Source organism: Carex rostrata, chromosome 9 (genome assembly GCF_964058835.1).
Source record: "Carex rostrata chromosome 9, lpCarRost1.2, whole genome shotgun sequence".
NCBI classification, from domain to species: domain Eukaryota; kingdom Viridiplantae; phylum Streptophyta; class Magnoliopsida; order Poales; family Cyperaceae; genus Carex; species Carex rostrata.
This window is the reverse complement of record NC_135926.1, coordinates 8,561,938-8,584,064: the sequence shown is the minus strand read 5'-3', so window position 1 is coordinate 8,584,064 and position 22,127 is coordinate 8,561,938. Positions and strand designations below refer to the sequence as shown.

At 30.4% G+C, this 22,127-nt stretch overlaps 1 protein-coding gene across 1 annotated transcript; it reads right to left on the bottom strand.

The window, feature by feature from the left end:
• Window positions 1-9,000: 9,000 nt before the first annotated feature.
• Window positions 9,001-10,328, bottom strand: LOC144559706 (uncharacterized). Its single transcript, XM_078308810.1, has 2 exons — window positions 9,988-10,328; window positions 9,001-9,413 (listed from the first exon to the last, which is right to left on the bottom strand). Exons 1-2 carry the CDS (start codon window positions 10,230-10,232, stop codon window positions 9,044-9,046), a joined length of 615 nt encoding a protein of 204 aa, XP_078164936.1. The 5' UTR covers window positions 10,233-10,328; the 3' UTR covers window positions 9,001-9,043.
• Window positions 10,329-22,127: the final 11,799 nt, after the last annotated feature.

Below are 22,127 nucleotides of genomic sequence, written 5' to 3'. Positions count from 1 at the left end.
TACACGTGTCCATATCTCATTCTACACGGTCAGATATTGCACTGGATTTGAATTCTGGCCGTGATTATCAATCACGGCCAGGAACTCTTTTTTTTTTTTTTTTTAATAAGTGCGGTAATTAGTGTTAATCCTGGCCGTGATAAGCCATAACGGCCAGAGGCTGTGATAAATCAAAACGTTTTCCCTATATCTCGAAAAAAATCAAAAGTGTTCTCTAATCTGGATATTATTTAATATATTTCCTATTAATAAAAATTTCGGTCTCTCGGGGTGGATTCTGGTCAGGGATGGAAAGGAAAATAAAGAATCAGATTTGAATAATTAATTAGTTCAAATACATAAACTAATCTAATTGAGTGCTTGATTAAAAAATAATGTTCTAATTTTAAATTTTTAATAATTTGACTTCTAATTTTTAATACTCTGATTTTTAATTCTAATTACCAATTAGAATTCAAAAATTATAATAATTGTAACTCTGACCTTAACATTAATTACAAATAAAAAATTCAGATGGACAAATAAAATTTTAGATGAGACAAAGTCGGTTCAAACCTATAAATTTGTATAAATTTAAAAAAAAAAAAAAAACAATTGACTCTCCTAAACTAAACTTGATCCGCAATAATAGTATAAAGTGAAGTGGTGAAAAAACAATTGTACTAAATAAATTTTAAAAGTTTACTTGTACATGCACTACACACGTATTTGTGAAATAGATTGATTTTAAAAGTGTAAATTTATCATTTTAATATATCACACAATAATTTTATTTCTGCAATTATAACTTGGATAATATTATCATGATGGACGATCCATGGCACACGTTCCAGAAGAAATGTCTTCATAGTAGGGCCGCCTGCCCAACGAGAACCAACCATAAGTTTGAATGTTCGTCAGAATATTAAATAAGAACAAAAAAAGTAACAAAAATAACGACAAGAGTGTCAACTGTCAAGAGTGTAACTTTGGATGCTCGGAAAGTTTTATAATGAATAACATGCGGCTCATTAATATTCACATTTTCACAAGAATTTTGAACATATTCGGATTTAGCGGACCAGTATTCAAGTTATTTTGTAGCAGAATTATACAAATGGTTCGCTAGAAATTCAGCATACCAAATCAGATATGGTCCGTTAGATTATTGAGCAGGCAGTATAATATTCAATTCTTACACTCATTTTTACAAAAAAATTGAACATATTCGGCTCGCTAAATAATTTAGCAAGTCAGTATTCAAGCTATTTTGTGAAAGAATTATATAAATGTTTCACTAGAAATTCAGCATACCAAATCAGATATGGTCCGTTAGATTATTGAGTGGGCAGTATAATATTCAATTCTTACGCTCATTTTTACAATAATTTTAAACATATTCGGCTCGCTAAATGATTTAGCAGGAGAGTATTCAAGCTATTTTGAGAAAATTATATAAATGGTCCAATAGAAATTCAGCAGACCAAATCAGATCTGATCCGTTAGATTATTGAGCAGGCCGTATAATGTTCAATTCTTACGCTCATTTTTACTATAATTTTAAACATATTCAGCTCACCAAATGTTTTAGAGGATCAGTATTCAAGCTATTTTGTGAGAGAATTATATAAATGGTCCGCTAGAAATTCAGCGGACCAAATCAAACCTGGTCCGTTAGATTATTAAACAGGCTGTGTATATATAATTTTTTTACAAAAATGAATGTATAATTTAAATTTTCAATTGGCTTGATATTATAGATAAAAATTTCTGCTTGATGCATGTCACTTGCGGTAGTTAGTTTTCCCACTTGACAACAAGCTTAATATTTAGAAGCAATTAACAGTTGAACTTCTCTTGACATTTCCTTTGGTTCATAAATTTGAAAGTAATTAATAATATTTTTAGATGCTATAGTTCCGCATAATAGAGAAAAACACAATATTAGCTACATAAAAGTTATGTTGAGTAACCAAAATGAAATCATGTTAAGAATTATATAGCAATTCAGACACATCAAACTTAAACCAAGAGAGCAAAATAAATAATTTATGAGCTCATCAATCAAAATAAACAAAAAAAATAGATGTAAATTAATTAGACGGTTAGGAATCAGCGTCACACTGCATTATATAAAAAGTTTCCAAACCCAACAATAATTTATGCAGTATAAATTTAGTATCTTATTTTTTATTATAGAAGACTATACACTCACACAGATTCAAATCTGCTTCTTTTTTTAAGAAAAAAAGAAGCACCATCTTTTTCTTTAGACGCTTGTATAAATGAATTAGATGCTTGTATAGATCAATTAAGTGCTTATATAAAAGACTTAGGTTGCTATTTTTCAATGATCTCAGTGAACTCCGCTTTTTTAGCATAATGAACCTCATTCTTGAGTGAGTCTATGGTACTATGCATAACACGGGTTGTTACCGTGCTACGGCTCTATATTCCAGTTTTCAAATTCTAACGGTCGATCCGAACCGTTCATCTTGTTCTCCATATTAATATGTGTTTGGAGACCAAATTTTACATTTTTTTAAATTTTTTTACTATTTGTTTAGATATTTAGAAAATCACTTGATCTGAAAATTCTGGACCATCCAAAAACAGTGATTTTCAATAAATCTAAAAAAATAGTAAAAAAATTTCAAAAAATGTAAAATTTGGTCTCCAAACACATATTAATATAGAGAACAAGATGAACGGTTCGGATCGACCGTTAGGATTTGAAAACTCGAATATAGAGTCGTAGCACGGTAACAAATCGTAATATGCATAGTACCATAGACTCACTCCTCATTCTTTGTTGTTATTGAAGAAAGATAGGGAGAAGAGAGAAAGAGGAGGATCCACATTCTCAAGAATAGAAACAGATTTGGATCCCACAAGCTAGCTCTCAACCGTCTTTAGATCGTAACCTCAATGGTGAATTTTCTAAATGTTTATATTATAAATCTTATAATACAACAAATGTTAAAAGCATAGTTGAATACACTTTGTTTGTTATTACTTATTGCAAAACATATATACTGAACTATCAATGTGCTGCACTGAATATGGAGCAAGAGACCCGGTACGCGGTAGAATCCAGAAAGACCTTCCTCGCATAGATACTGGACTGATTAACTACGCTCAACAGAAAACACCGTCCCCAGCTCAGCTCCCTGATAAATCTTACCTAGCTAGCACCGTTTTTTTGAAAATTAAGTTAATAAACAGATATCTCGTCTACAACCAATCAAGTATCAACGTCAACCAAACTGCGTTTTTTTAAAGTTCCTATATACAAAAAAAAAATATTTACAAGTTGACATATTGTTTAAAAAAATTATATTTTTATCCGGTATGCAAGTATTATCTGCATACCTCAAAAGGCACCATCTAGTCATTATAATTTGTGTCCCTCTTTGTTTTTTTTTTGTTTTTTTCCATACGAGAGACTCTTTTATATGTTATCTGTGTCAACTATATATGTATACATCTTCTTCTTTTTTAAATAGTAGCTAAAAAAAATTCGGCCAACTAATAAGTATTATTATTTAATATGATAGGCGCGTCAAATTTGAATACATTTTTTTTTTCTTTTGTATTTGGTACAGTCAGAAATCATATGATATATAATTAAGCAAGTCAAATTTGAAATGGTATATAAACTGCGTCACATATGCCGTACGACTCTGTTAACAATATTAGTTTAGAAACATAAGTATTTTCATCGCTTCACGTGTCCTTTTCTTTTGTCTTAAAACTAGTTATTATCTGCTTGTTGACATGGACAGACAGTAATTGATTGGAGGACTTATGGGGAGGTGTTTGAAATCTGAAAAAATTTCAAAGGGACCCTACTTATAGGTGTTTTCATGTTCTAAGAGGCCAAAATTCTTTGACTGATTGATTGGAGAACTTATGGTGAGGTGTTTGAAATCTGAAAAAATTTCAAAGAAACCCTACTCATAGATGTTTTCATGTTCCAAGAGGCCAAATTCTTTGACTGATTATCCAGCAAAGAAGGATAGACAAGGAGACTGGAGAAACATAGAATATACATATCCAGGGTCGGATTTATGTATGTTGTAAAGGGTGCTAAGCCACTCTATGATTTTAAAATTAGTAATTATGTATATTAAAATTTAGTCGAACTTTTGAGTTTTTTGAATTTTTATATAATATAGCTCCCCTCATAAAATAACAAATATGTGATGGTAGTCTAGTGGTTTGACCTCTAATTAGTATGTGAAAGATTATGGGTTTAATTTTCACTAACCACAATTTTTTTTCCCTTTTTTACAATATTATATTTTATAAATTAGCCCCCCTTATTCAAATTTTCTAGTTCCACCCATGTACATATCCAATTTAATTTCATCCCATAGGATTGCAGTTGAAGTGAATCCAACTGTTTTTGTAATATCTGGAAGGCTTATAAGTTGTAACTGTACATGTTGGTGTTAATGAAGCCTAAGGGCATTTTTCCGAAAGAAAAAAAATACAAGTGAATCTTATTACTCAATTTCTTTTGTTTTAAGATAAATTTTAACTTCGAGAAGTTTGAAATTTTCTATGTTTTTAAATATACAAGAAATTCAGTTCCAATCCACAATCTCCTTCCAGTACATTGATTATAGCATTTCAGTCACGTGTTAACTTGATTTTTTTTACTGGCGCTAATTCACAGTTTTTTCATGCTTTAATTTGGTGGCATGTATTTGTTTTTTCAAATATATTTATCATTCAAAAAACATTTGCTCATAATATACTTGACATTTGTAACAACAATTCTTTTTTGTGATGTAGTTTCACATACAGAAATCTCACTCAAATTCTATTTATTACACATGCTACATTACCAAGAAAAACATTCATTTGTTCCTTATACAAAGACCTTTTTAATTAAATTTGTTTAACTATGTGATTTCCATTGAGGAACTAACTATTGATTTCTTGGGATTATTCCTTCAGAGATGACTCAAAATCCAAACAGTAGATGTGCAAGATTTTGTCATTGAATTTTGACATCAGTTGTTCAAAGCATAAATCCTTGCTGATTATTTTCGCACTTGTTCACACAAATATTGATTATTTTTTTCATCAGCTTATCTTCTCCATGGACTTGTTTTTTGAGAAAAAAATGTGAGTCAGTGCTCATGTATGATTCCATTGATAATGGTAGCGTTACAAGATGTTTATAACAGCTTGAAAAAAAAAAACGAAATTTAAATTGCTCAAACATCTAAGCAGTTGAACAGTAAAAATAGCAAAGAAAAAAATCAAAAGAAAAGGAGAATTGACTTCAAATAAAAACAAGAAATTGTGGCTTCAAGAATTCGTCTAATGGCATCCACTGCACAACAAACCAAAAGAATTGTTATTTGTACTTTTAACTAAAACATAAAACTATAGTGTAGTTCAAAATTGACCCCTCAATCTTTAACAAGCATCTCATGTGGGCTGATGGAAAAATAAATAGGTATTGCTTTAAAAATATAAAATACAGTAAGATGTACAAAATGTCTTCCTCAATTTTTGCGTTATAATTCAATTAAATTAAATGTGAAAAGTTGCAGGGAATAAATCAATAATATGCCCTTTTTGTTCTCTTCCAAAAATGAATAAGAGGTAGGCAATTTGAAAATGAGATATGATATCTGTCAAAATCAGATATTAATCTCTTTATGCGCAATCAAAGCTGGAGAAATATGTAGGGGCGGACTCAGGATTTTTGTCAGGGGGCAAAAAAAAATCGAACCGGGTTTAAATAGCTAATTGGATTTAGATCCATTAACTAATTAGGTATTCGATAAAAAACATTACTTTAACTTGTACTTTCCAATACTCTAACTTGTAATTTCTGATTCTCTGGCCTATAATTCTAATTATCAATCATAATTTAAGAAATTTATTTTAATTTTAACTTCAAATTTAGCCCGAATTACAATTCAAACATTCAGAGGGAGGCAAAAAAAATTTCGGGGGGGTGGGACACAAGGTCGATCGGAACATCCCGAACACCACTAAAACTCAAAATCTAGGGGGGGCAGCTGCCCCCCTGGAGTACTATAGATCCGCCCTTGGAGATATGGTAACAAAAATTTAATGTTAATTCCAATTGCTCAATTCTTGATATTATGTATGGCAATACGTGTGGCGAGTACATCTCTAACTAAATTTAGACTTCTACACGTAAAAAAGAAGCCAGATAATTTGATTGAAGGGCTGATATTCAATCTAAAAATTAATTTTTCAATCACAGATGTTGACGGATCATAACATCTACGTGTATAATATAAGAATGTGCATATTATAAGAATGGAGATGCTCAACTTTCATACCTATATTTTCTCAAAATAAAAAAAACTTGCATACCTGTATAGTATATTTAACTTTAAAATAACATAAATGACATTAAAGCTGGCAGATTTACTCTTATTACGGAAAAGATATTATTAAACCATTAAAGCTGGCAGATTCACCCCTTGATCGGAACGGGTAATTTTCTTTCAAACAAGAAATAGAATTAGAATTCATTTTCAATTTGCTGATCGGAACACAAAGAGAAGAGAAAATAGAAATGATTTGACGGGATTTCAAGAGCTCTAAATCCCGTGGAGAAATCACATGAAAAAGGAAGGTATTTTACGAGAATTGAATTTGCTGATGTGATAAGTCTTTTATACCCTTGTCTTCTCTAACCTGGGGTGAGTGCTGGAGCAGAGCAATGAAGAGAGAAAGTTTGAACGAGAGAACAATAGATTTTTTGAGAAAACTAGAAGAGTACTTGAGAGAGGGAGAGAGATCTTGAGCAGGAAAGGAGGGGAGAAGTGGAGAGGAAAAGGTACAGAGAGAGAACAGGGAAGAGATGAGTCGAATGGAAAGGAGGCAGGAAACTACTCAATGGCATCACTGTAAATGAGATGAACTTTATGACTATTTTATTTTATTTTCAAATCAATTTTATTTTTTAATTGAACCATTCCAATCATCAAAATTCAATTTAAAATCGTTTCTTTTGAACTCTATTCTACTATATTATACTGAAATGAATTGAATTTTTATCGGTAGTGTTCGGCAATGGTAGCTTAGGCTTCCTTAGAGCTCCTTAGTGCTCTAAGGAGTTTTAAGCTTGCCAAACATTTGCTCCTTTGCAAAGCTTAAAACCACTTTCTTAAGCCTTCTTTTGCCCACTTTCTTAAGCTTGCCCCAATTTTTAAGCCACCATTCTACATGGCTTAAGGCATTAAGCCTCCTTAAGAAAGCTAAAGATTCATTTTCTTAAATTTATCTTGCCAAACACCTCCTCCTTAGTGGAGCTTAAAAGTTAAGCCAAACCAACTTGCCGAACACTACCATCATGCTTCCATTCCGATCACAGTGTCAATCTTTTAAAACGTCAAAATATTATAATGAAATAGAGACGACTACGTACAACATAATAAAGAATGTACTATTTATTTTTCACAAAAATAAGAGCAGCTGCTGATGACCAAATAAAAAATTATAATTATATACTCAGTTAAAAGTTCGCAATTTTTTTAGCAAGAGATCAAGGTTAAATATTTAATTATTTTTAGTGTAAGGCACTAAAATTCAAAATTATATTTTTCTGGACGGAAAACAATACGTTAATTAATTATACTAACATGGTTCTAAGAAAACAATAAAAAAAAAAAAATAGAGGCATGTCCAAAAAATTATCACAATTAGATACTCAATTGACAGATGTATACCACGACGAGAAAAGGTAGCCCTGTGAAAAAACGGTTATACCTAGAAGACTTATCTTTGGCAGTTTGTATTGGTTAAGTAGTATAAATTTTTATTGAGAGATGACAACTTATTTTGATAATTTTAATAATATATTTTCAAATTAATTTAATAATATTGCAAATTAATATATAAGGTTTTGTAGGCACGTCGTTGTTGGATATATTGATAAGTATGAATCAAATTTTACACAATTTAATTATCATTTGATGATTCATCAAGAAGTTAACTCGTTGAAAAATCAAATCAGTTAATCAATAATACAACATCCATTAAATCTCATCAATTTACTATGACATGTGCATCAATATAATCATGTCATGTGGACAAAATACAATATTTAATTAGATAAGTGTGAACAAGAGAAAACTGAATTAGGGTCACACTTACATCGACATATTGTACATATTTATATACGTGACAGTGTCTCATTGATTGGCGATCCGTAGACGAAATATCCTGGGCTAAAAAAATATCCTTAATTAAATATCTGACATCTAATAATAAGAAGACAAAAGAAAACGAATACAAAATACATGTAAGAGTAGAACTACTGAGCTAGGGGTTCCTAAGTTAACTGAGTTTTTTTTTTAACTCAACTTTAAAATCTATTGAATTGACTTCAAATGATGAATTCAAACAGTTAAAATTTGTTTATCTTATGAGTGATGCGTCAACATGTAAAAAATTTAAACTTTTGAATTAATTTAGTACAAAGTCAAGTAATCAAATATTAAAATATTTATAAATTAATTTTAATGCATTTTTTAGACGCCTTTTGACTACTTGACTATATACAAAATTAATTTAAAATTTTAAAATTTTCGCATGTAGATGCATTACTCGTAAGATAGAAGAATTTTAACGGTTTGAATTCGTCGTTGAAGCTAATCTGATAGATTTTAAAATTGAGTTCATAAAAAAGATTTGATGAACTTAAAAACACAGTTCTATTCTCAACATAATATCTGAGGTACTGTCATACTATGGCAGATGACAAAATGGGCTTTAATTCCTTACTTAAATTTAAAGGACCTTTTATATGGGCCACAATTGTAGGGTCCTCTAAACGGGCTATACCGGCCCATCAGTAATGGCACTTAATTCTGAACCATGAACTGTTTGGAGTACATAATAATGGTACTTAATTCTGAACCATGACCTTTTACCTGATGATGGTATGATTAGCAATATAAGAAATAATAAAACAATGAATAACTGACGCACAATTATAAAACGCTTCAGAGTAAAGTGAATGTCATAAAGGATTAACTCTTTCTGGTACAAATAAATACAATCAAAAGCTACCAAAAGAAGGGTCCAGTTGGTTGCACAAGGTGAGATAGGTTAGATACAGCACATGGCTCTTTGATCCGGTCCGATGATTGTTACTATGTTTGCAGAAGTACTTGAGTTGATCCAAGTTGCAACAACCCAAGGTTTGGCCAAGAAGCAAGAACAACCAATTGATATGTCTCTTTTTAACAGCTATGACTGGACGCATGAAACCCTGCCTACCGCATGCATGGCAATCAGGAAGTGCTGGTGGAAAGAGCCACTCTGGCGGGGCCCGATTGAACATCGTGTTTCGGTTGGTGATTATGTAGTTGGTTACTTCATTATATTTCTCAAGGATGTTGTACATAACTGGAGTCACAGAATCACACCTACAAAGAAAGGAACATCGTAATTTATAATGAAAATAATTACAAGAATCTGTTTTATAGGTGAACAACACAAAATGACTATTATCAAGGGTAAGACCACACAAATTGCTATTTCCGAGGGTATCGCTATTACTGATAGGAGTATCGATCCATGAGGGTACCGATACTATCAAGTGATATTACCCTCGCCAATAAACAGATTCTTGCAGATGCAAATTTGTAAAAAAAAAATCATAAAGAAAATGAACATTGAAAATCATACGCGTGTGTAGGAGTATTTACTGGTATTGAACTACTTTCGCGCTTACAACTCCGTCTTCATTAGCAGATAGAATTCAGAACCCAGGTGCTTTTTTGTGTAACCAAAATTGTATTCGATTACTACTAGGTACAAACTACTTTGTCAAGGAAAAAAAAAAAATTCTACTATATACAAACTCTAATAGTAACTCCGGAAAAAAAAAGAGGTCACAAATCAACGTATTGCTCCAACATTACATTACATAATTTTAAAAGAGTGTCAAAGACGAGAAAAAAAATTATGTTAATTAACTCGAGTTACAAAGTCTCGTACCTGCGACACCTGAAGTTTTCTGTAATTGTAGTTATGTTGAGAGCGAGGATGTGGCAGAGAGTATGGAGGGTGGCGCGACGGGTGGTTGCCCATGGGTAGGGTTGAGGAATTGTTTCTGGTTTAGTACTAGAGTTAGGGTTTGGATAGGAAGGGAATAACCTAGAAGAAGGTGATGGTGTACCAAGTGTTAGGCTTAGGTTTACAGAATGATCTTCATTCATGTTGGTGTCATTATTTTGATCCATATAGAAGTAGTTGTTAGGTTTAGGTGTGTTCTTTTTGGAGATAAAAGGGGGAACAGATGATATGATGAAGACTACACTAGAGAAAGTCAGAAAGATAAAGACATAACCAAGGACAATAATTAATGATAGATAGATATCTAGACATTAGAGAGATTAGACTGGATTAATTGCGTACGTAACTTGTTAATTTCTAGTTGGTAGTAAAGTTTGTGCATGCAAGCGCATTAATTACTGCAACAAATAGCGAACCTTGAATTTTGCTCAAAATTTGACCGAGGCGTTGTATTAATTTCATTTGGGACCGAAATCAAAATTAATGTGAACTGAAGTATGGTTCGTTGACTGTATCTGAATTTGTATTTGGTCGCATATATATATAGTTACAATTTACGAAGTGTTCGGAGTATGTCATGGATCATGCATCTTAAATAAATGCTGTCAAATTTTGATAAGTCCATGCATGTAACCTTGCCTTATTTTAATTATTAATGTTGTCTTAAAACAGATTCTCTCATCCTAATTAAAATACTTCCAACACTTGAAATGTCAAAAGCATTTTCATACAAGTTTTGTTTCCGCCATTTATGCAGCATCCTTTCAGTTCTAAGTTCTAACAGTGCAATGGTTTGTTTCTAACACAATGCAATTGTCATTGTATATACCGATTGTTTGTGACAGACGCTTTTGAAGCATTACCAGTAAATAACTAGAAAATCTCCCCGGTTTCAATCTCACGTTCCTTGACATTTTCCGAGTGTAATCATATCCAATTGTTCTCAATTTTGATCCGTGGCCCACGGATTGTAATTTCCGACATATTTGGGCCTTTCTAAGCCCAAATTGGTCTATAATTGTGGTCTGACTTTTCCTTCTTCTTTTTTTTTCTTTTTAAGGGGCAAAAGGAGGTCCTTGGACAATGTTGAACATGAACAGATACAAAGACATGTAAATTTGTTCATTTTAAAAAGAAATTTGGCACATTAAATACTTCGAGTTCTGGCAATAAATTATTTTAGGTATATTAATTTTTTTGTTGCCAAGGGCGTTCATGTACGACTTATTTTTTGATTAACTTAACCATTATTTTTTTTATTAATTAAAGCTCTTCCTTTTAAAATCTCCACGTGAATATAAAATCTTTTATTTTTAATTTTCTTGAGAGAAAGATGAAGATTTATCCTTCCAAATTGTATTTTAATTTTGAACCCGCATCTCCTATTTGAGTTGCTTTCGAGGAAATTTTGCTTTTATTTCCCTCAACAGTAAACGTATATATCAGGTCGCTTGTAAGTGTCTGTTATATTCTGTTGATGTCAATCATGTCGATCTTTTATAAGCCTTAAAAAAATGAATTGAATAAACTAGTCAACGTAGCTTGAATTAGATAAATAAGCATTCTATTGGCGGTTCTTACAATAATAAACATGAGTAGTAGATTTGGCATTTGAATAAGATTAAAATATATCCATTCAATTTACAGACGTCATCAAAATATTAAAACATTTTTAAGCAGTGTTTTCAAATGCAGCCATATGGACTGTATATGTGTATGCGGTACTCTTTTGTATACAAAATTTTATGCAGTTTTGAATATGCAACCGCATATGTGACCATGCGGTCCATACGAATTTGAAAAAAGAACAAAAATTATTTTGCATTGATTGAGATTAGAATCCATAATTTTTAGAATATGATAAAGATCACAAACTAAGGCTAGACAACTCTTGTGATATAAATTAGTTTTATTTTATCAATATTTCATTAACAATGCATAATAAAACTGCATATGTATTTCTACATACAAATTCACATATGCAGTATGAAGTGGTTTTCTGTATATATGAACAAAATCGCATTTTAAATGACTGTTTTTAACTGGATCAAGTGTAGCATACTTGGTTCTGTGTATATGACTAGAAATAACAAATATATGCTTTTTTTAAATAATCAAAGTTACTTAAATCGAACTTGAAACCATTGAGACAAAATATTCAAATTAAGCATTGTATTTGGGAAAAATAAAGAATTTTTATGAACTTATATATTTTTTTAAAACAATAAAATAATAATTTAAAACATAATAATTTATTAGATTATGACAAAACTAAAAGGCGTCGAGAGAGCTTTCTAATAAATTGAATTCATGCAAATCATATTAAAATCGATAACAATATAAGCATTCAAATTAATACCCATCTTAAGAAAAGAAAAATGACTACTATAGGAAAAAAAAAAAAATAGAGAACTTGAAATTTTGGATTTATATGGAGCGCCATCAACATATAGTAATATATAGTACAACATGCAAGACAAAGTGTGCAGGTGCTTAATTGTGACATCTAGCTAACGTTTTTGTATTTGAGTGATATACTAAATGACTGGAGTTGTCCAGTTCAAAATTCACCCAATTGATAAATAGTTTAGCGAGGGGTTGGTTATTTCACCAACCACTAACAATTTTATGAGAATGTTTATTTTTTTTCAATGCCGACCAAGATGCATTTTTATTAGGCTTATAAAATGGGAAATAAATCTGCTGATCTAAAGGAATTGCAAGGTTTCTATTATTTCAAATTTATATTTTTTTTTTCGGAATGAACGAATTTTAATTTCTTTTTTATTCATGAATATAAAATAAATGAAAAGTTGAATTTAAAATAACAGAATTCCTGCAATTTCTTTGGATCATAGCAGATTTATTTCTTATAAAATAACTGTACTCATCATGGATAAATTTAATAAAAATAAAATTGCTACTTCCATATAATATATTTTGCATCTTACTATGAGTGGAGCGAAACCAAATCTGTTGTACTTCTCTCAAAAAATATATTTTTTTTAAATCACGATTATTTAAATACTTTCAGCCGTCTAGATTTGTTTTCAACAAATGCAAATCTGAATTGCTGAAAATATTTGAACGGTTGAAATAAAAAAACGGAAATCAAAACCATTTCACCAAAAATTTAACATGGACCATTGGAAAACGCAAATTTGACGCAAAACTTAGTCGTTTATTCAACTCAACACTTAATTTGTACGCTATTAATAAATAATCGAATAAGGTGTCTGCTGTTCATTAGTATATGCAAATGATATCTTCAAGAGATTATTTTCTTATAAAAGAGAAAAGTATTAAACGGGTAATAAACAGTTTTACTTTACCTTGAATATATAAATATTTATTCCATAACGAAAACAAATGTTAAATACAGTTTGTATATGCTGCTCTTTCAAAAATGTTAATAAAAGATATTTATATATTTTCAATGTACAGAGCATAGTGACAAATGAATAGTTCGGGTTTTGTTCGACAGAGTCAAAAATTTGTAATTCAGATATAATTTGGAAATGATTCGGTATAGCAAGGAAGCAAAAAAAAAATCCTAAAAAACCCTAAAAAAGCAAATTAAAAAAAAATCGCGTTTTTATCGTGAATAATTCATAATTCTTGTTTTATTCCCGAATAAAACGTATTATACGTTTTTTTTCATTTTATTCGGAGTTCAGTTCAGTAATATCAAAAAACCGAATAATACACAAATAAAACACGAACTTCTCGCGAATCTTATCACTATGTTTCAGAGTGTATTTAAAATTTTAAATCCGTAATGCAAGAATAGTGGCACTGCCACAATGATAATTAAATCAAAGAATAAGCAAATTTCTCGGAGAAAAGTGCTGAAGTTGTGGTCATTACTCATTTGGAAGCAACATGGCATAAATAATTAAATACCAGAAATTTTTTTCTTCGATATCATCATTTTATATCTTTTTAATCCCAATGAGATTTGTTTGTTAGTAAGCGGTAACATGTCAAAGAGTGTGTTATACACATCATTTTTGTTATTATCACTGTCGTAAAACGAGACGGTAAGACTATTTTTAAAAAAAATTCAGTGGACCAATCTATTCAACGGGAGTTTCCTACAGATGTGGAAGCGACAAAAAAAAAATTCATATAAAAATTGAAAAAAGTATCTTTCATATTTTGTACGATAAATTTAGTGTCCAATTGTTTAGTATTTTCAATTAAGCAAAAAAAATTAGTTCCTCATTTTATTATTTTATAGGCCGTCCCATGCATCTCCATTCGCCGCATAGCTTATTCCAGCTTAAAGATTCAAACTAGCAACGCAATCTATTATGTTTTTTTTTAAGTACTTTATAAAAAATCTAGCCTTACAAAGTAATTAAGTTTTATACCTCCTAAATTATGATGTACTATTCGTAATATATAAGATTTCAGTTATTCATAACAAGAGCTTCCTATACTTGTATATTGGATTTGGAAGAACAAAATGAAAAAAAGAAGAAAAGATGGGTGATCATGTTTTGGGAAGTACAGTTTTTGTTTTACTTCATGTTTATATTTTTATTTTTAAAATTCAAACTGTCGATTCGAACATTTCAACATGATCTCCGTATTCAAATGTGTTTGGAGATCAAATTGTACATTATTTTGAATTTATTTTTACTATTTATTTTTAAATTACTGGTTTTAGAATTATTTTACTATTTTTAATCATATTAAAATAGTGATTTTCAAAAATTCTAAAAAATATTTCAAAAAATATAAAAATTAATCTTCAAACATATTTTATTATGAAGATCATATTGATACATGCGGGATGATACATGCATAGACTGTTCTGCAGTTTATACACGCATAACACAGTTTATGCATGGAGATCATGTTGATACATGCATTAAAATAACCAGCAGCCTGATTCCGCATGCATAGCATGTAAAAATGAAATTTTTTTAAAAAAAAGGTGGTTAAATTATTATTATTATTATTGTTGTTGTTGGTAGAAAAAAAATCCGGGCTTGGCCTTTAACACTAACTGATTTATAAAAGAGAAAAGGTAACGTTCCCCGGACTACAGTCTCCCAAAAATTCCCGTGTATAAAAGCCTTCTCTTTTTAGCTTAGTTCTGACGCGCTTTCAACTGCCACAACTGCCATAATTTCAAGTACAATATGTATGTTTACTGGATAATATGTGTATGTTTATAGGATAATATGTGTATGTTTACAGGATAATATGTGTATGTTCACATGATACTATGTGTATGTTCACAGAAGGTGGTCCCCAACAGCTGTCACGTGTTTTCAACAGCTGTCACGCGTTTTTAACAGCTTTCACGTGTTTTTATGTTGACAGGATTTGTTGAATTAGTTTACAGGATTTAGTATTGATATTTATAGGATTTAGTATTGATGTTTACATAATTAGTTGAAAACATCCGGAGATTTTTAGAGGACTGGAGTTGGGAGATTGTTAGCTGCTTCCTTTATAAAAAGCTTAACTAAGAAATATTAGAGGGGATTTTGTTTCGGAGAATAGTTTTCTCACAACAAAATTATAATAAAAATGATATGCCACTGTACTTTATAAAAACTTGTTATATTGGAGAGTACCCTTCCAATGTTCCAATGTTTAAATAAGATATTTAGATCTCCAGGTGTTCATATGTTCAATGGGTGAAATTTTTCATCAAAGGATTTTGAACAAAGTCTTATTTAATATTGAACATGAACCGTTTGATTGGCATCAAAATTAGCATAGACAATTTAAATTCATAGAATTGCTTAAAATTCATTAGCACAAATTGTAAAACTGGCCTAACGGTCTGATTTCGGCTTTGGATAAAATTTGTCCAAAATTATTTGGACAAAACTCAATTCCAAAAAATTATTGTACTTCTTGGAAATTAGACTTGGAAGGAGAAAATGTTTAACGCTTTTAAGTTTCATAATATTTTCTTCGTCATTACTGGTACTGATCATTTTGAGTTCTGACATTGCGATTTTGACAGCAAATCTGGATTCAATTTCCATAGTTTGCATTCAATCATACTGCGGCCAGCGGCCTTAGGCTGTGAGTTATTGACTTCTTGTGTACTTGTGCGTAAAAGACAAATTGATACAGACACGCACGGAACTCGATACCAGAAAGAAGCAAAGAGAAGCGAAGAGAACCGACACGCTTAGAGCCCCGGACTTGTCTTCTTTTTCAACACAGCTGTTGGCTGTATTGGTATTTATTTCATGAGCAGTTAGCGAGTCATCTGAATTAAGATAGTTCGGTGAGTACAACTTCAAAAGTGTATCGGATTGATGTTAAATGTCGAATTTAAACTGTTGAAATTTATGTATTTTATGAGTGATGCATATATATGCAAAATTTTGAAAGTTTCGAATTTATTTACTACAAGGTATAAAATGTTTATTTCTTTGACCGCTTTACCGTGTAGCAAAAAAACTTGAAATTTATAAAAATTTTGCATGTACATGCATCACTCATGAAGTACATGAATTTTAACAGTTTGAATTTTGCATTTGAAATTGATTCGATAAATTTTTAAAATTGTGTTCACCAAATTTTCTTGGTGAGCACGGTACACCCTAACTTTACTCTTATTTGATAACCATTGATCATTTTTGTAGTCAACATAGACCTTAGACCAGATCAGTGTTTGCATTGTTGCAGCCTTATTCTGAACAGTACAGATGAAAAAGATATTTGTTTCTTTTATTTTTCTTTATCTCGGAAATTACAAAGAAAAATTATGAAGTTAGACACCTGCATCCATATAAATTAAAAAATTGTGTTGTTTATCATTAAGTACATGTTCAATGTTTAGAAAAAAAAAAATTCGTGTCTAATATTTTTTTTTTAATGAAAGATAATTACCTCATTTTAAAGTTAATATTTTCTTCATAAATATTTTTTTTCAAAATAAAGTTAAAATGAATATAGAACAGATTTGATTTATAATAATGATAATAAGTTCATTCTTTCAAAAAATAATGATCATGAGTTCCACCCATAATAGAATATCCTCACTGCATGTAGCAAACTCCATTTATATCTACATACTACATTAAAGATTTGTTCGGACGTCATGGGATTACACGGGAGAGATGTGATGGGAATGAGAGCTTATTTTTAAAAAAATGGGAACCCATAGACACAGGTACGCATGTGATTTATTATGAAAATATCTTGAAATTAATGTTCAGTTGCACCACTAAATTAGTTACGAAAAATCATTTTTTTTTCTTTTTAAAATGTTTGATATTGTACGATTTTCTTTATTAATAAAATTATCAATGATGCAATTAAATAAATAGATTAGATAATAACATAACATTACTTATTAATTGTTATTTTATAAATATAAATAATTTTTATTATTAAACAAGAAGTATTTAATAATAAGAATATGCACTTTCTTTGTTTTTTCTATTATGAATAAACTCAAGACATGATATATATAATTCAGTTACAAAATTGGAACTTTCATCTCTAGAGAAGGAACCAAAACTATCCACAAAGAATATTTAACAAAATGATAATTTTATTTCTATTTTATCTTTATTGAACATGACATCATCGATTATTGAAAAAATGGTTAATATCAAACATATCCGGAGAATTCCAGATTTCATTGCATCTAGGTGAAATATGCTCACAAAAAAAACTAAACTCAAGTTACATAAAAAGAAATTCTTTTGAACAAATAACAATCAAAGAGAGATTAAAGTAGCACCTCAAGTGTTTGAAAAAAAATAGAGATGGACTAGATAAATTTATTCTCACCATTTTAACCAAATGTTCCCAACAAATGGAATAAAAATGGGAAGACTTTGGGAAAATTTCATCCCAAGACTCACTTGTTCCCATAAAAAAACTAACGTCTGAACACGCTCTAATGAAATTGACTAGTTGAATATTTTGAGGAAGGCGGTTTTTAATTCATGCAGTGCAATAATAATAAGAGTAAAGTTAAAGTGTGATGTGCTTATCAAGAAGAGTTGGTGAGAACGTCAAAAATTTATTGGATTAATGGATTATACAAAATTATTTTTGAAATTTTTAATTTATTTTGATACAAAAATAAACTGTAAAAAAAAATAATTAAGTTTTATAGTTATTCTATGCTTTCTTCTTTCATCATTTCTTTGAAACAACTCTGCGTGGTGCGTACGATTCATGCATTGCATGAATGAAAAAAACTTCGGCCCGCCCCGTATCCAAGCGGTCAGGGCATATATATATATAAAAAAAAACGGAGGTTATTTTTATATATATATATATTTTTTTTGGGTATTAAAAAAAAAGGCCGAAATACGTACCCAATCTGACCTCTTTCCAAATGGGAGGGAATGCCGACCAGATGCTTTCGTATGAACTTAGATTCTGACTACTTCCGCAAACCATGACATGTTCGAACTTAATTGCCAAAAAAAAAAACGGAGAGACATGTGCGAACTTATCGCATGTCCAGTTATATTTATTTCAGGGAATTCTCCTAAATAAATAAATTTTGGACTATACTAAATAAATTCATTATTCATTTCAGATTGATTGATTAGGTGACGACTCATCGGATGCGCTGTTATCTGTCTATTCCATCAGTTCGTCACGCTCAATATCATTGAATTCAAGATTGCTTCGTACCGAAACGCGGAAACGGAACCATTAATATGTATCAAAATTCGTGTTAGCAAACATCTCAAAAACTGTCCCTACGGATCCATGGCATTAATCTATGTCAGTGTTGTAAAAAACGTCCGTTTAGACCGATTAATTGACTGATTAATTATTGAGAGTGATTAAATCGTTATGAATTTTTTTGACTAATCAACCGATTATTTTCAATTATTCATGATTAATCGTTTGGCGGTACCCTGTCCGTCCGACGACCGCATGCTGTTATTTACAACACTGGTCTGTGTAGGAAGAGAATACGGACTCCAATAGGATCCGGATCTTCAAAAGTAAATCAAGATTTGAGTTTGGATCTAGATGGTCCAATCAGAATCTGAATCAATTTGATAGAGAAGTTTCTTCAATATTCACAAAGATTTTGATTGGACGGTGCAGATCTAAACTCAAATTTTAGGTTACCTCGGATTCGGAAGATGCGAACTTAAGATAAAGATTTTAACGGAGCAACTCTGGCTTTGTTCAACACATATACCTTATGCCGCTATGGAATGGTTCTATAGTCCGTGCGCTGTATGGAACCAAAAATGCTCTGCTAATATATAACCCCTAATTCACTCCAACCGAATGATAGAAAAAAAGTAATCGCTTTCTTGCCGACTTGGGAAGGCAACGAAGGTCAACGGGTTCGGTCGGATTTAAAAAAGAATTGGGTTTTGGACAATTTAAAATTCAAATAATCTCGGCTGTTATTTATTAACTTTTTTTATTTTTATTTTTATTTTATACCGAAATCTAAGCATTTGAAAAAGGTGGAATCAGTTGTTACACAATTGAGTCAACAAATTTGAGGTCTCCAAATTTAAGTACTTCGGGTAATAAATAATTGGATTTGGATTTTTTTACAATTAATATTTTGATAATTTAGCAATACAATTGTAAACTAATTTTTAAAATATTTGTAAAAATTTAAAGAAAAGAAAATTATAGACATGTTGTTGGCTTCTAAATTGACCGTGTTGTAAGTTTCGTATAATTATTTAGTATCACATTTAATCGAATATCGTTTAATATAGACTATTTAAGTTTTGATCGACTGGAAAACGGTAAAGATTTACATTAAAATTCATATCTTTCGTTTTTCATGCGCATCGTACAAATATAGTATAGATTATATTTAAAGGTCAGATTTGAAAATTATAAACTATTTCATTGTCGAGATTGTTAACAAATTATCATGCTTAATAATTAGTTCCGTAAAATTATTTACATCATTTAAATATGAAACGGACAATTCAAGTTTGCTTGAGACAATTTAATGGATTCAAATTCGCTCTCTTTTTTTTGAGAAAAGGAGCACCCTTCTATTTTTCCATCTGAGCCGTTCATAATCAATGATGCGGCTCAATTACTTTTTCTTTTATATTAATATAATTTATCAAAATGAATCAAATGTAATTAAAGCCATGTGATCGATTTTGAACGGCTCGAATAGAAAAATATAAGGTGCTCATTTTCTTGAGAAAATGAACATATTTGAATCTCAATGGAGTCTGCACAAAAAGTGAAGCACGGAATTCCACATCAATTAGATATTCACACAAAAATGTTAAAAATCAATAAGTGCAAAAAATTGAACCGTCGTAAAAATTATATAACGATGTTATTCTTGTCAATGTTATTGTTTTCTACAAGTACACAAGTGCATAATATAAAAATCACATTATAAATATTGGATTTAAAAATTATAAATTATGCTTACAGTTATGAAAATTATTAATAAGTGCAAAAAATTACATATTCACACAAAATGTTAAAAATCAATATGTGCAAAAAAATTATTTAACGATGTTATTCGTGTCAATGTTATTGTTTTCTACAAGTACACAAGTGCATAATATAAAAATCACATTATAAATATTGGATTTAAAAATTATAAATTATACTTACAGTTATGAAAATTATTAATAAATGCAAAAAATTACATATTCACACAAAATGTTAAAAATCAATAAGTGCAAATTAACGATGTTATTCGTGTCAATGTTATTGTTTTCTACAAGTACACAAGTGCATAATATAAAAATCACATTATAAATATTGGATTTAAAAATTATAAATTATACTTACAGTTATGAAAATTATTAATAAATGCAAAAAATTACATATTCACACAAAATGTTAAAAATCAATAAGTGCAAAAAATTATTTAACGATGTTATTCGTGTCAATGTTATTGTTTTCTACAAGTACACAAGTGCATAATATAAAAATCACATTATAAATATTGGATTTAAAAATTATAAATTATACTTACAGTTATGAAAATTATTAATAAATGCAAAAAATTACATATTCACACAAAATGTTAAAAATCAATAAGTGCAAAAAATTATTTAACGATGTTATTCGTGTCAATGTTATTGTTTTATACAAGTACACAAGTGCATAATATAAAAATCACTTTCTCATTATTGGATTTTGAAATTATAAATTATATTCACAGACTCACAGTTATGAAATTTTTTAATACAATTATCAATGCATCCAGCCAAAAATATTAAAGATAGAATACAGTATCTAGAAAAAGAGACGTAAAAGCATGGCTTGTCTTGTTTGGCTTTACAGAAAGTTGTTACTGATAACTACAACGCCCTTTTCTCCTCTGTGCTATGATTCACCTACAAGTTTCCGTAACATAAGAGGACTCATATATTCCATCCTATCCCTATAATACTTTATACTTTATAGTGGAAATTACTTCGACAAACATTATTCCATTCCCCCCATTGCCCCCAAGAATTCACATCCTCTCCAATACCTGATAAGGGAATCTTTTACAATTACTAGATCTGAACCGTAATTTTTAACTTGGCACGAATCTCAAAGCCAAAAAATGGGGCCCCCTACAGTGACCCGAATCCCAAGCCGGTTGAGATTTAATCTCAAACCGTAAATTAAGTGATCCTCTGCAATAATGGTGCAATACCTGAGAGGATACGGGTTCTTGCCCCCAAGGCCCCAAGTCATTACATCATTATACTTAAATAGTTATTATGATTGTAGGTTTGTAGCCTACTATCTCTGATAGCGGTACAATTGGCGACCAGCCCATGGTAAGGAACGATTTTAAATCCCGTGCCGAACTGGAACTTTTTAGAAGGGATCTCGAAATACATTGAGATTCGTGCTCGCACAGATTTTGATGCATATTAATGGACTAGATCTAATAAATTCCAGCTTACACAGTCCGCAACACAAAAGTTGTCTCGGAAGATCAGGGTTCCCTTATTCTTGGAGTGGGGATCTTCTAATTCTCCTTAGCGCGTCATTAATTATTACCCGAAATATTAAAATGTACCATACTTGTCATGATCTTCTGAAGGAATTATAAATTCTCTTATGAGAAATTTATTTAAATTCACGAGAAAATGCAA